Here is a 14,813-nt window from a genome sequence, read left to right on the forward strand (position 1 = left end):
GCAGAGAGGCAAAGTCGGCAACTCAGGCTCACACACCAGTGGGCGGGCTAGACTGCCACGACCAGCATCTTTGATGCATGTCCAGGAAGAACCTGACTGCTGCATCCGGGCCCGTGCTTTATTTGTTACTCATATGCCCATGACGTCTGAATCTGTTTCTGGAGTCTCCACCTGCACTTCCAGCTTGTCTGCCGCCTCTCCGTCTGGACACTGAAGGTGCAGCTCAACCCTGGCCTGGCAATGACACAGCTCCTCACGGTCCTCGTGGTCGACGCCGCATTTAATCAGCTGCGCTGTTCAGTCACTCAGCCGCGTCCGACTGTTTGTGACCCCATGAACTGCAGCACGCCAGGCCTCCCTGTCTTTCACTATCTCCCAGAATTTGCTCAGTTAATGTCCACTGAGTTGGTGATGCTATCTGACCATCTCGTTGCATCTAGTTAGCTACTCGAACCCAAGCCCTGAAGAAGCCCTCTTTCCCTCACCCCCACAGCGTACCCGCCAGCACGTCCTCCTGACTCAAGTACATGTGGCACAGACACGCAGGACTCTCCACAGCAGCCGCAGTGGCCTTTTAGAAGCAGGGGTCAGATCACGTCACCTACTGCCCAAAAACGTCCGCTGGTCTTCCAACCACGTGGTAGATGCGCTTGTCTTCCGATCACAACATAAACGGGTAACGTTCATGTGGCAAGCCCTCCTCAAGTGTCCACCCCATCCCCGAGGCCTGCACAGAACTGCACTCAAAAGGCCTTTCCATAGGAAATGAGTCAAGGTGAAGTCATAAGGAAATTCCATATACTTAATTCTGCCTAATTTTGACAGACAGGAAAACATATGTGGAAGTTAATTTGATTTATATAATATCCAAGTGTCACAATTACAAGTGTTCAAGTCAGAGGGTTCCATTTTGTCAGTATCAACATGGAAAAATGAGATTTCAAAAAGCAATCAGGATAGTCAACAATAATGATTTTCATGAGAAGATTTACTCCACTATTCCTGTTTCTGAAGTGACTTTTTTCCTAATTTATTTATTTTTAGTTGAAGGATAATTGCTTTACAACACTCTGCTGGTTTCTGCCATACATCAACATGAATCAGCCACAGGGACACACGTGTCCCGGCTTCCCTGGGGGCTCAGCTGGTAAAGAATCTGCCTGCAATGCAGGAGACCTGGGTTCCATCCCTGGCTTGGGAAGATGCCCTGGAAGAGGGCATGGCAACCCACTCCAGTACTCTTAGCTGGAGAAGCCCATGGACAGAGGAGCCTGGCACGCTCCAGTCCACGGGGTTGCAGAGAGTCGGACACGACGGAGCGACTGAGCACGCTCATACACATGTGCCCTCCTGCGGAGCGTCCTTCCCACCTCCCAGCCCATCCTGCCCCCTCCACGGCGACAGGGCGCCAGCTTGCGCTCCCCGAGTCCCACAGAGAATCCCCACTGGCTGGCTGTTTCACGTTTGCTTGTGTGTTCTTCTAAGGAGCACCAACGTGATGGCACTAGACTACGATGTCTGCTGCACGTCACTGAAGGGGATGGAGAGGTGAACGTGCCTGAGCCCATCCCCTCACTTCTCAAAGCCTGAACCAGCACGACTGGCTTCAAGGGGCCGGGACACGCCACACCCCTGGAGCTCGGGCCTTTTCTCTAACACCAGCTTTGGCAGTAATTTCTGAGTAAACGAAGAACTGATGTTTTCCACCCCCAAGCTTCCTTTACCCTGTGCACACACCAGTGTCACTTTATCTTGATCTGTTGTGAAATGTGCCCCAAAAGGGAAAACAACGTTTACATGACAAAAATCAGGAAGCATTTGGTGAACATATGCGTTCTGTGTGTTAAATGACATCTTTGCAAATAACAAAGTAAATAAGGTCCCACTTGACCCTAGGGGTCTGGGGTTTGCTTCATTAATAAATACTGACTTATGGAGTAAGCTTAAGATGAATGAATCATCAGTTTAATTTTAACCTTTATGAGACCTACAACTTTTAAGTCCTTACTGGAAAATTGCCTTGTTTTAAGATGCTAGGCCTGGCTGGACCACTGTCCGTGTTCACTGACAGCTTCTCTGTGCCACAGAGTAATGTCAGTGGGACACACACACACACATGCCCTGAAACCACTGCAGCAGCTGCCCCCACTAACAAGGAAAGAGACCCCAGGTCCAGGCCACATACTTCAGCAGACTGCATTCTCTGAGGACACCATCAACTCATTCTCAAATATTACCTTCAGGCTTTGACTTCACACCCAAGGAAAAACAAATCCAAATGAAAGAGAAAAATAACACACATTTTCAAACCCTGCAGGTCTGTGTACTGTTTCTTTATGATTTCCTGGGGTCTTTCCCCAACTTCTTAGGACACAAATACCCAAAAGTACTCGAGAGGTCAGGTAACAGCTTAAAATAATTGCTAGAACAAGTGACGAAAAATAATTTTCACTAAATTTTAATACTTGTTTCGATGGAAAAATATTGTATCAAGTTCCACATTAATCCACCAGTTAGGTCTCAATGAAACCACTTTTTATTATCCTAAGGTTTCCTTCTAATGACAATATTTTTCAAAGGTTTCCTTTCCATAAATACTAAAGAAATTTGAAAATAGGCTATTATTTTCATGTAATGCTTGCCTCCTCAAACAGGAGTGTACGGTCTCCCCAGCAGAAATATCTGTTCTTTTTCTCAGGGAAAATGCTCAGGCGTTAAATAGCCTCTGCGTCATGCGACCATGTGCTGTTCCAATCAGTCCTGACCGGGGACACAGCGACGGTGCAATGAGCTTCAGTCTGCAGCTCTTTGAACGTGTGATGACATCACCATTTAGTCAGTCATTTCCTGCACTCCGCCTTCAACCTCTCCATCACAAAAAATTACTTCAAATATACCAGCGAAGACATCAGGGATGTCTCTTAGAGAACTGGGCCAGAAACCAAAGAATGGCTTTTCTGAGATCTCAAGGAAGCGGAGCGACTCACCCACTGTCCCGCAGTGATTTCACTCACACGGAGGTGAGCAGAGGGAAGGGCAGTGCGCTAAAAATAACCCAACGGGAACGAATTTCCCAATGTGGAATAGCCTTTATCGCTGGAGTATGTGTTTAAAAACAAAAACAAAAATTCTGAAAACTTTTCATTTTGACCAAAGTTACTCTAGAATTCAGCTCAAACTGCATCGACATAAATTGCTTTTGAAGATTCTAAACAAAACACACTTTCTAATTGCTCCTTGTATTTCTATCAGGAAAGTCTCCAGATCTGAACTTCCTAAACCACCTCGACCTCATTTCTTAGAAGGCTTTGACTAGCTGCTGCCATGTAATAGGATCCTTACATGGGTTCCTTTATGGAAAAAATGCTAACATTGAAGGCTTTGAGATTTAAAAAGCCACTCTACTGAAAGGTATGAATCATATCTGGTATTTCAAATTAGTATGTGCAGATAACAGACATTTATCTATAATAAACCATTCACAACCAACCGCATTTCGCCAGAATTAGATGCAAACTCCTAGGCAACTTCTTATAAGGATTGGTAAATCCCACTGAGATGCAAGCCTACTGGATTCTTACACTGGACATACCTTCTTATTGCAGTAATAATGTGGAAACCAAAAGTGAACCCATTTCAAAAACATACTCATTTTTCCATCCTACAAGTTCTAAAATTTGTGGGAAGGATTTCTATTCCAAATAAAATGCTAAGAAGTGCACATCTCTTCAGAGTTGTACTTGTCTCTGACGAGAGACATGGCCATGGCTGTGACTTTGGAGAAACACTGAAACCACTGGCTAAGACCCGACTTGGATTTACATAGCCTGAGTCAAGGGTAATCAGTGCTTTAAATCCTGCAACGTACTAACGACCCAAAATTGAAAACACAGTGGAAGGTAAGCAGGATAAATGGAGTTCAGAGACAGCGAGCTCCTCCACAGCAGTGAGCGGGCAGGGGCCCTGGCTGTGAGCCCAGCGACACCACCAGGCCTGGTGGCTTGGGCGACTCGCTGTGCCTTGAGTCTGCCCTCATCAGGAAAGGGAAACACATTTTCTGACCCAGGTGAGATGGTCAAAGCCACTTCCAAGTAGGAAATCTAACCCTCGTGGCAGGCTGGAGGGCTGAATGAGATAAAGCAGCGGAAAGGACCAAGGAGGGAGCTTGGCGCACAGGAAGCACACAATGGGTATTTGTTGATAAGGCTGCTGTTTTTAAAACGCACAAGCATAAAGATTCAGTGTTGTTCTACGAGGTATGCGGACTAGTTACAACTCTGCAGCCGGTCAAGTGCAGCAAATCACTGAGAGACATGCAAATGGAGATGCGGTAGGAAACAAAGGTCCCAGTGTCTGCCACGCCCGGTGGAGTCACATGACTCTTCCTTTCTCCACATCCAAGCCTCTCCAGAAATCTAAAACCTACCTCGGAAGAGGCTGTGAGATGAAGAAAGAGCACTGAATTAAGGTCAAGAAGTTCTGGTTTGCTAACTCTGTGACCTCAGGCAAGATAACGACCTTGGAACCACACAGGTTCTTTACGTATAAAATGAAAATAATTGGATGCGGCCATCTCTTCGGATGACTTAATCTGAGATGTAGACACTCAGTGTGCTCCTCAGATTCCGTCTGTCAGAACACACCATGAGTACAGACTGTGCTCCCATGAAACCACCCATTTTCACCAGCACAGAGCGATCACCTTAGATCTCCCATTGTAAATATCTCTGGCATTTAATTACTATTCTTCAGGAACAATTTATATATTTCTTTAAAAATACAGTAAGTATAATGAGAACAAAGGACAGATTTTTTTTTTAAAGCAACCATTGTTGATGATATAAAGTCATTAATGCAAAGAGAATAGTTTATATGTTATTATTTGGAAGGTTTGTCTTGAAAAGGAATATTCTTTATCTAACAGTGGACCACATGCCATGGAATGTGGTTTCCATGGCAACTGCCACATTTTAAAAAATATGCACAGGATTGAAGATACACTGTGTAATTCTATGATAAATGGATCATTCTTAGAGAAATCACTTTCCTTGTCTCAACCTGTCTTTGTTTTTTAATATAATTTTCTCCATAATGAAAACCAAGTTGAATGATTTATATAGTTTAATTATAGGTATATATGCTACTTTTGTGCTTTAAGATGAAAATAATTACAGAATTTTAGAATTCTTATGAAAAAGAAAGCTGGTGATCTACCAAAAATGTAGCTTTACTTGAAATGGCATCTTTCCCTATTTTCTCCTAATTAAAGACCTAAGAAATAGTATTCTTACATATGGTAACATACACAATAATACATTAGTGCAAAGATCTTATTAGTCCACAGGCAGCACTCTTAGGCTCCTCACCACTGGACATTAATAAAACGAGATCTTCGCATCAATGCAACTGTTTCCGAATATAAGAAGGACCTTTGCCCTATTTGGAAAATTCTGAATAACCTGAGTTTTTGGCATCAGAAAAAGAATATATCCCCCACAGGCTTTTAAACATGGTTTAGTTGGGAAAACCTCTATTTATATTTTAAACAAGCACCAAAAGTTCCTCGGCTATCTTAAATAAAGCATTTCAATAATACCGTATAACTTCATGTAAAAAAAATAAATGGAAAATTTTAGCATGTGGTTTTACCCCAAGTCTACTAAAAAAAATCTTCTTTTCTTTTTGCGAAATGAAGAGAATTGTTAAAAACGTTTTCCCACCAACGCCTCTGACGCCCGGCATTGAGCACGCCGTCCACCGCAGCAGAGCACACGTGGAGCGCGATGAAGCTCAGAGTGCCCCGCCCCGTCCCGACACACGCGGTGCGGGGATCAGGGGCCAGCACCATGTGTGGGCGCGCAGGCTGAGCCCTGGGCCCCCTAGAGGTGACTGCACACCCCCGAGGAGAGGAGGGGAGCACCGAAGCGGGGGAGCACGACCAGCAGCAGCCTTGTCACAGGAGTGGGGGATGGTTGACGTCATTCGGTTCATCCAAGCAACCAGTCCAGAGTCCAGCGTGACCCAAAGAGATAAAAATATCTACTACCCCGAAACAAAGCAGGTGACATCAGTGAAAAAATGCTGATGATGAAACACGACTCTGGTTATGCAGGTAGGGAGTGAACCATTTTAGGGCAGGTACAAATACCCTGTGCTCCCGGACCAAATTACCATTTGATTTATTATTTATTACAGTTTTCCACAGTATCAATTCAGAGGACAAGAGAATCAGAGGTAAGGAAGACAGCAACACCTGGAAACTAACAGGGCATTGACTTTTAAAGAATTTTCAATTTCAGCCAAGTTTCTAATTTTAGCACCCTAGCGATCTTTTATAAGGGTTTCTGGAATAGTCATGTCGTGACAGTATAGAAATTTTTAAGCTTGTGACTTAGAATATGCTTTCTTATGATTCATAATATCTACAAAATTGGATCTCTCAAAGCAGCTGTGTTTTTTGCTGTTGAGGATAATGACATTATCCATAAACTAAAATGAAAATTTGGCACATTAAAATAAACCTGCTAATTACGTTTTTCCCACTGGGTTTTTTTCCCAAATGTTTTAACACCTACGGAGCATCATCAGTTACACTAGCAGTACCTTTCATATTAAGCCCTGTATCTTAAGTTCCTCTCAGAACTGAGAGCTAGAAAAATAATGAACTGGTATGACCTCTTACATTAGATCCTTAGGCTTGCATGATTCATCATGTTTTACTCTTCACTTCAGCTTCCAGGCAAGCTCTGAGCTAAAACTTGTACTTAGCTGGAGCATGTTCTTTAAAAGTATGGATTTTCTGATGTGGTTAATATCATTCATTGCTTAATTATTATTTTCAGCTATATTTCACCTGTATAAGTATGTGTTTATCATAAAATGCTGCCTCAAATCCTTTTTAGAAGTGCTTGGAATACAAAGAAATTAAAATCAAATGTTTTCAATAGAAAAAGTGCCAGCCCCCTCAAAGCCCAGAGACCCCATACAGGTGCAGCAACAATGCTCAGAAACCACGCACTGTTAAAGTCACCCTTAGAGTAATCTTTGAAGAATAACAGCCCGCGCTGAATCCACTGCACATGTGCACCCCGTTTATAAATGACATCTACTGATCTGAAGGTCTTTTCTTTTTCTAACATGTTACACCCTCAGGGACATACCAGACTGAACATCTTAAACAGGGGGGGAAGACTGCATTTTAGCAAATGTAAGTATCACGACATAAAGTAGCCCATCGCTGAAAACCAAGGAACTATTAAGATATAATTGTTAAAATTGTCTATTATAAATATCTTTTTCAGAGAACTTTTTATTTTTATTTTTTTATTTTTTTGTGTGTTTATTTTTTTTATTTTTTTTTCTGTTTTTTTTTTTTTTTAATTTTTATTAGTTGGAGGCTAATTACTTTACATAATTACAGTAGTTTTTGTTATACATTGAAATGAATTAGCCATGGATTTACATGTATTCCCCATCCGCAGGAGAGAAAGAAGAGATCTAAAACCCGCACATTTTAGAACCAGCAATAGCACATAGCCGCTTACTAAGTCAATACGGCAAAATCCAGATGTTCCATCTTTTACCCAAAACTGTTCCTCTTACAACCACGGTTTTCAGTTCAAGGAGTCGAGAAAGACATCAGGATGCCAGGGTCGTCAGGCTAGACCCGTTTCATGATGACTGCTCTGCAGTCTACACGTGGTGGCACCCAGCAGCCTCTGTGTCACCCACACCCCTCTCCTGTCTGCACCTCAGCATCCCCAGACGGTGACAGCCCCTGGGCGGACCACGAAGCCACTCTGGGATGGTCTCTGTGGGGCTCACGTATACCGTTCACTTAGGCAGCAAACCTCAGAGATCAAGCAATCCTTGAGTGGTTCCGGGTACTAAAAGCACACCAAGGGATCAAGGAATCTATGTCCTGCTTTTCCTCAATTTCAAGGGGCAAACTGCAGAAATTCTTTTACTACACTGCAGTTCAAAAGCAAAACAAGAATTACATGAGGACTACCACATCAGACAAAGGTTTCCTAACATGATTGCAACAAAACTATGTATCACCTTTATATTAAAAAATAGGATGGAATCAAGCAAGTCACTCACCAGAGGATCTTCAATAAGTGGGATCTGGCAAGTGAGAAATATTTGCTAACGAGGGTGTGAACTTCTATACGCCCTGACATCTACTCATGCCCCTCGGGGACACGCCAGACTGCACATCCTACACGAAGGGGGAGGTAATGTGCATTTGAGCAAATGTGAGTATCGCAACAGAAACTAGCCCATCACTGAAAACCAAGGAATTATGATAAAAAATATATGCATAGACTAATTAGCTCAATGCACCAAATAAAATGAGAAATGGTTAACTGTCCTTAATGGTATTACTGTATCTTGTTGTTTCTCTATAAAACAGAAATTGCTAGAATAACGACGCACTTACAATAACTATACAGCACCTTCACTGAAAGGAGCTCCCGGTTGTCTTGGTTCACCTCGAGGCAGATGTCTGTACTTTGTAACACTGGTTTTCTTATTAGTACACAATGTATTACATAGTCAAAAGGAGCCAAGAGTGGATTTTTTAGCACATTGCCTGCACTCAAGAATCTGACTGATGAAAAGCAGCCGACAAAGCCGCACGCCCCAAACAGATAATCCCCTGGAGCTCCCTCGGTCAAGGTTCCGACTGGTCCTTTTTACAAAATGGCCTCCACAGCTGCCGAGCTGGACCGAGCATCCAGCGCCGCCCCGGCCTCAGACAGAACGCCGCACCGCCGGCGTCTACAGCAGGCCTGCGGCTCCCGCATCAAACCACAAAGCGGCCATGTTTAAAAGGCATCTGCTATTTCTTAAAAACATATGTCACTTTGGGCTTTTTTTGAAATTTATAAACGTAATTCAGAACCTAAAAGGTATTATACATTAGATTATTTAGACCACAATCATGAAAAGATATAGTTGGAAAATTTAGGACTTACCTGAGGAAACTGAATTAATAGCCCCAATAAATAGCCAAAAATGAATACAAGTTGTTAGCATTTTGGTATATGTGATTAGATTTTTTAAAATATAGCTTATTGACAAGAGTTTTTTAGAAAATATGTTCCCTGAAAACAATTTAGTATAGCTTCTGCAGAAAATCATTTTTCATTTTGATCCAGAATGCATTTAGCCTAAGTTTCCATTGCTCCCTCGAATTCCTGGACAGCAATTCCAATTATTCCAAGAAAGACAGAAAACGTGAGAAATAGTCACATATTACAGTGTTTGAGGAGGTCAGATTAACACTTCAATTAGAAGAAATTCAATTGGTGACATTATTATGCTCTCCCCACGGCTTAATTGTGCACCTGACGATTCCAAAATCTCCCTTTTGTTGTCACTGAATGAACCGCACCCTGCACATGGTAGACGCGACATATGCAAAACCGCAAAGATTCCCTCTAAATTTGGCCTGTTTGTGTCGGCTTTCTACAACACCATGAAAATAGTTAGAAGTTGGATAAATTAATGTTTTTTAGTGTATCAATTATTCTACCATGCAAACAGACCCTACCCTGGCTCAGAAATCAAATACCTTCTCAAAGAGACAATGGTAAGGCTTCACATCATCTTCGAAGGAGACTGTAAGTGTGAAAACATTCTTAATAAACTGCATGACCGACCCTCAAAAGACCAGCATGTATCTTATGAAGGCTCTAATGAAGTCAGTGGCAGAAACACAGCACACGTTGGTTTCACAGGAAGCACCTGCCTACGCTGGTCCCATGGCTGCTACAATGACTACCTCCTAGTTAACAAAGCCCACAAAACAAATTCACCTAATTTTCCTAGAAATCCATATTATTGACCAAAAAAAAAAAAAAAAAAAGCCTGTGCCGAGTATATTCATATTGCCTCCATCGTTATCCGAAAGTAAAAGACAACTCAAGGTCAAATGAAAGCGACCAACAACTCCTATTCTTTGCCTCCCGCCTCCCGCCCTGACTCAAGATCCAACACCTTACTTAATCAGTAGAATTTGTACATTCAGATAATTATAAAATTGTTTAAACACATCTTATAACAAATAGGTCTATCTCGTTTGCTTAAAAATTATATTATTTGGGGAGGAATGTATTTGAGGAGAAGCTTGTGAGGGGTGTGTATGATATGGTGAGATTTCAATGAGAAAGGGGTATTTAGACCTCGTGGATGATATGGTCTTGTTAGAAGAGAAAATTATCTTTTTATTGTTACCAATTGCTCTTCAATTTTTCTTTAATGAAATTTCACAGCGACCTCCCCAAGAGGACACACTAAAGGCCTTTGATTATATATACCCTAAAGAGTGTGTCCTACCACAAAGAAACACACCCAATAAGATTTTTTTTTCATCTGAAATTTATAAAGATAATTTTCCATGCTGACAGTGCACATTTCATCCATAAGTTTGAAGAGTCAAATGCTACCACAGCTGGGGGTTATTCTGCCAAATGGCTTCCAACAGGGACTACAGAGATGAGGCTGGGAGGCGTGTGTATGCGCATGTAGGAGAAAGCGACAGACCTGGTGGGAAACAGCCCTTCTCTGGAGGCATTTTTATCAATTATCATCTCAGTAATCTAATCAAATATAGAGTCTAAAGGAAAAAAGCAACACTAGAAAGGAAAAGCAAATATTAAAACAGCTGCTTGATTACCTACAGAGATTAAAACAAAAAGCAAGGAGTGAGGCTGATAACATTTCCTAGGGATTTGCTAAGGCTGAGGGGAGGGGTAAGGGGCAGATACCTTAAAAAAAAATCCATCATGAAAGGAACTGAGACAAGATTATAAAAAAGGGGCCAAGTTATAGCGCGCCATGGGATTTTTAATCTGGCTACCTGTGGTTTCTGTAGTTAAAGCCTTATTCATCCCCCCAAAAAGGGGGGTAGGGAGAAAACAACAAAAAATCACATTTATATGTCAGTTTTGCAAATGATCAAATAGCGTGCACCAACAAGCATAATCAGAAAACATGAAACGCTGATGACTGTTTAAACATGGATACCCATTTTATCAAATATCATTGGTAATTACCTGTGAGTCTCGCTTCTTGGACTCTTGGATTTGATTTTCGTGCTCCATGTTGGCAGCGCGGAGCTGATTCTCCAGCTCCCCGACTTCCCGTTCGTGGTCTCGGACTAGGCTCTCCTTCTCCGCGTTATGCTGCTGTAATAGGTGCGTCTTCTCCTGTTCATGCTCCAGCTTCAGCTCTACTATCTGATTGGACAATGAGGACAGTTCATCAACAGAACATCCTTGTCGTCATGACAACTCGTGGACAGCTTAATTTTTCTCTAATTTGCCCAAGTTGAAAATTTTATTTTTTGCGTCATCATTACCTCACCCTTAAAATACTCTCATTGGGTGTGGGGGTGGATTTTATCTAAATCTCCCAATATTTAAGACAGTTGGGAATATTCAGTAAATCCTTCTGCAATCTGTTGACACAAATGCCTGAATATTGAAAAAAAAAAATTATGTCGAATGCTAGGTATCTCCTCCCCAAGAATTTGGGTATCACTGACCAGCAACGGTTGTAAATGGTTAATAGTCAGTACGCTTTGCTTTTTTGCTTAAATACATACACGTAAAAAGCAGCAATTAAATCGGTCTGTTTTCTTTATGGTTTTCAAATAAAAGATCGAAGCTAAGTACGCATCTGGATTATTGTACATACAGTTGTCTTTCTTAAAATAAAATGATAAATCTCAAAGCTCTATTATCTCGTTGTCAGCCACGGGACACCAACACAAACAGATGTGGTGTGCTCCAGGGGGCACCTGCTGCGCCGCCAGCCCGCGCCATGATTTCAGAAAAAGCACGCCATTCTCAGGGTGCTTTCCCAGTCCACTCCACGCTGGAGACGGTGACCTTGGCCGGTCTGAGCCGCGCCCCGCTAGACTGAGTGGCAGCCGGAGACCGAGGGCCTGGTCGCCGCAGCTTTGATACTAATCCTCCGGGCCGCACACAATGGCACCCTACCTGGCCCGCACACTATAGCCGGCCAGGCTGCCTTTGAAGCAGGTGCTGAATGGGGACTGCAGGACGCCAGCCTCCCCAGTGAACTCCAGGCCACACAGCTGCGCGGAACAGTCACTTGGATTTTTCTTCAGTTTTGGTGGATTTCAGGGGGAAAAACTGCTGTTATCGAGAATATGTGGCGTTATAGTCGGCGTGAGAATCCATCTTCAAAAAAGCTAACAGTAGGAGCCTGCTCCAAATCGATCTAGTTTCGTGCACTGAATCACCAGACTACCTTATCTTAAAGCTATAGCATTCATTTCTCCAGGCGTGCAGCCTGCACCACACTTCAGGAGCTATTTTCTTTGGAGATTTACCACTCTTGTCCTCTAATTGCAAATTAAGAAACAAAACGCAGATTAAAAGTGCTTTTAAATGTACGTTTCAAAACGGTTTGATTATTGTGATTTTCTTTGAGAGTGGGAAAATCAACGATCAATTCCTGACCACTCATTCATTTTTCTACTATTTAGAAGAAAGTGTCCTAATTCTCGAATACACATACATATCGAATAGGATAGCATATAAAATAATATGGAAATTTTTATTTTGCATCTAAGAACACAGATGCATGCTTGCGAATTTATGTCTTTTAAAAATGACAGATTTTTCTTTCATATTATTCCATTATATGCAATAAACAAAAATATAAGTGTTCTTCTTATATACTATGCCAACTGGAACAGTTTTCTATGATTATTTAAAATAAATGTGCATGGTTGACTCTGTGAGTCACACAATTACAATGTTAATCCCAACAAAAAAGAGAATTTAAAATTTTATTGACATTACTGCATCATTTTCAGGCAGCCAAGTATATGAATTATTGAGTTGGGATATTTTTAGAATAGTCTTGGACACATTATTATTCCTGCTCAGTATTATACTATCAAGCATTATAATAATGAAATTATATATTTTAGAAGATTTAAACATGTAACAAGGAAATAGAAGGAGCTAAAATGTTCTACTCAGATCTGATTCTCAAAAGTCTCAAAAAAAAATGAAGAGAATGGGTGTGATTTAAAAATGATAGAAAGCAAAATATTTTACGATACTCTAAGGAAAAGTAACCGACAGACGCACAATTGAGGCAGAAGAACCACAGAAGTTCTCCCCCAAGAAAAGACACGAGAGCGGGGCTGGCCGAGAGGTCAGCAGCACCGCTGCAGCCGCACTCCAGGCTCGGAGGCCGGTGCCCCTGCACAGAAACGCCGCGTTATCCGAGGCGCGCCAACAGGCGGGCAGGGATCCTGCTCATGTTCACATTTCAGTTCATTCATTTTCAAAACCAGGCACAGATGAAAGAGAGAACGGCATCTGAAGCCTAAAGATAGCTGTTCATAAACTAAACTATTCAAACAGTTTGCTCTTGTGTCAGGGCCTGCTGCTCGGTGAGGCTGGTTAGTGAAGTCTCAAGGGCACAGAGCCTTTGCAAGTGAAATAGCTCAGTCCTGACCGCCTGATCCAGTGCTGCCTGACCAACTTCTAGATGTCACAAGCCCTTTGGTTTCCTCACTGTCATCAATTTCAGGCAAGGGGGTCCCCCCCAGATTAACAGTAGAGTCCAGGAGAGAAACCCTAGTGTTTCAGCAACATCTTAAGGGTAATATTCATAACCATGTCCAATGCCATCATCAAGGTGGATTGTGATAAAATTCAGCCCAGCCCCTAAGTGTAGATACATGTCCTTTGCACGTGGGCACGTCTCAACAGTGAGCTGAAGCAGCGTGTCCCTTCACCTGGAGCCACTGCACACGTCTAACTGACCACAGTCGTGTGTAACGGAGCTCACGGTGACTGGGAGGTGGCACGCAGGGACTGTGTGGAGGACGGGACAGCAGTTGACATCCGCAGGGGGAACAAGTCTCAGCAAGGTCTCCATGTCAGTGCTCTGGGGGGAGGAGGCCCATCGCTGAAGGCCTCAGTGCTCAGAGTAGTGCGCCTGGAACTGGCCGGGCAGGAAGGCACACTGGCGAGTCATCTGGTAGCCAGTCCTTTGTGACCCTGGACTCAGCAGCGGGGGCCGGGTCTGGGAGAGGAAACGGCTGTGTAGCACAGAAACTGCAAGGTTGACTCACAAGGAATCTTCAAACAAGAGACCAAGAAGGGTCGTGCTCCACCCATGACGCACCCCAGCACACTCCGGCCGGGATTCCGAGGCACTGAAGGCACGGACCTCGCCCTCGGACTGGATCCTGCCACAGTCTGACCACGGCCTCCTCCCTCCACCAGAGGCTCCATACAAGTGCCTGGGGCAGGAGCACACGCCACGCCTGAGAGACCGGGCTGGGCGGGCTGGACGGCCAAGTCTCTGAGGGTCTCGAATATGAACCCTAAGTTCTCAGAACTGTTCTACAGCAAGCTCAGTGTGAGCAAACGCTGCCTGTTATTGTTCAGTCACTCATTCATGTCCAACTCTCTGTGACCCCATGGACTGCAGCCAGCCAGGCTCCTCTGTCCATGGGGTTTCCCGGGCAAGAATACTGGAGTGGGTTGCCATTTTCTTCTCCAATACTACCTGAAGACCTATTAGTAACCTTACGTTATTAACCTGTTAATTAATCTTATTTTAAAATACAAATGGGATGGAGCAAGTCATCACTTCTCGGTACACAATACATAGAAGATCAACTGTCCCAGTAATATACCTTCAAGTCAGAAATCCTAAAGCCAGAAAAGGAAGTTATAGACATGACAGAATGCACCCAACATATAAAAAAGGAGGAATGACAAATATTAGCTGAAATGAGCTCAAAGTCA

General features: G+C 43.0%; 1 protein-coding gene across 9 annotated transcripts in view; it reads right to left on the reverse strand.

Annotated features, from left to right (window-relative positions):
* Positions 1 to 14,813, reverse strand: part of CEP112 (centrosomal protein 112) — a 303,426-nt gene that overhangs the window by 140,611 nt on the left and 148,002 nt on the right. For all 9 annotated transcript variants that reach the window (XM_070480128.1, XM_070480127.1, XM_070480129.1 and 6 more), the window contains one exon: positions 11,064 to 11,246. In XM_070480128.1, the coding sequence (XP_070336229.1) occupies positions 11,064 to 11,246 (183 nt within the window). The remainder of the gene's footprint in view (positions 1 to 11,063; positions 11,247 to 14,813) is intronic.

This window comes from Odocoileus virginianus, chromosome 17 (assembly GCF_023699985.2).
Source record: "Odocoileus virginianus isolate 20LAN1187 ecotype Illinois chromosome 17, Ovbor_1.2, whole genome shotgun sequence".
Classification (NCBI taxonomy): domain Eukaryota; kingdom Metazoa; phylum Chordata; class Mammalia; order Artiodactyla; family Cervidae; genus Odocoileus; species Odocoileus virginianus.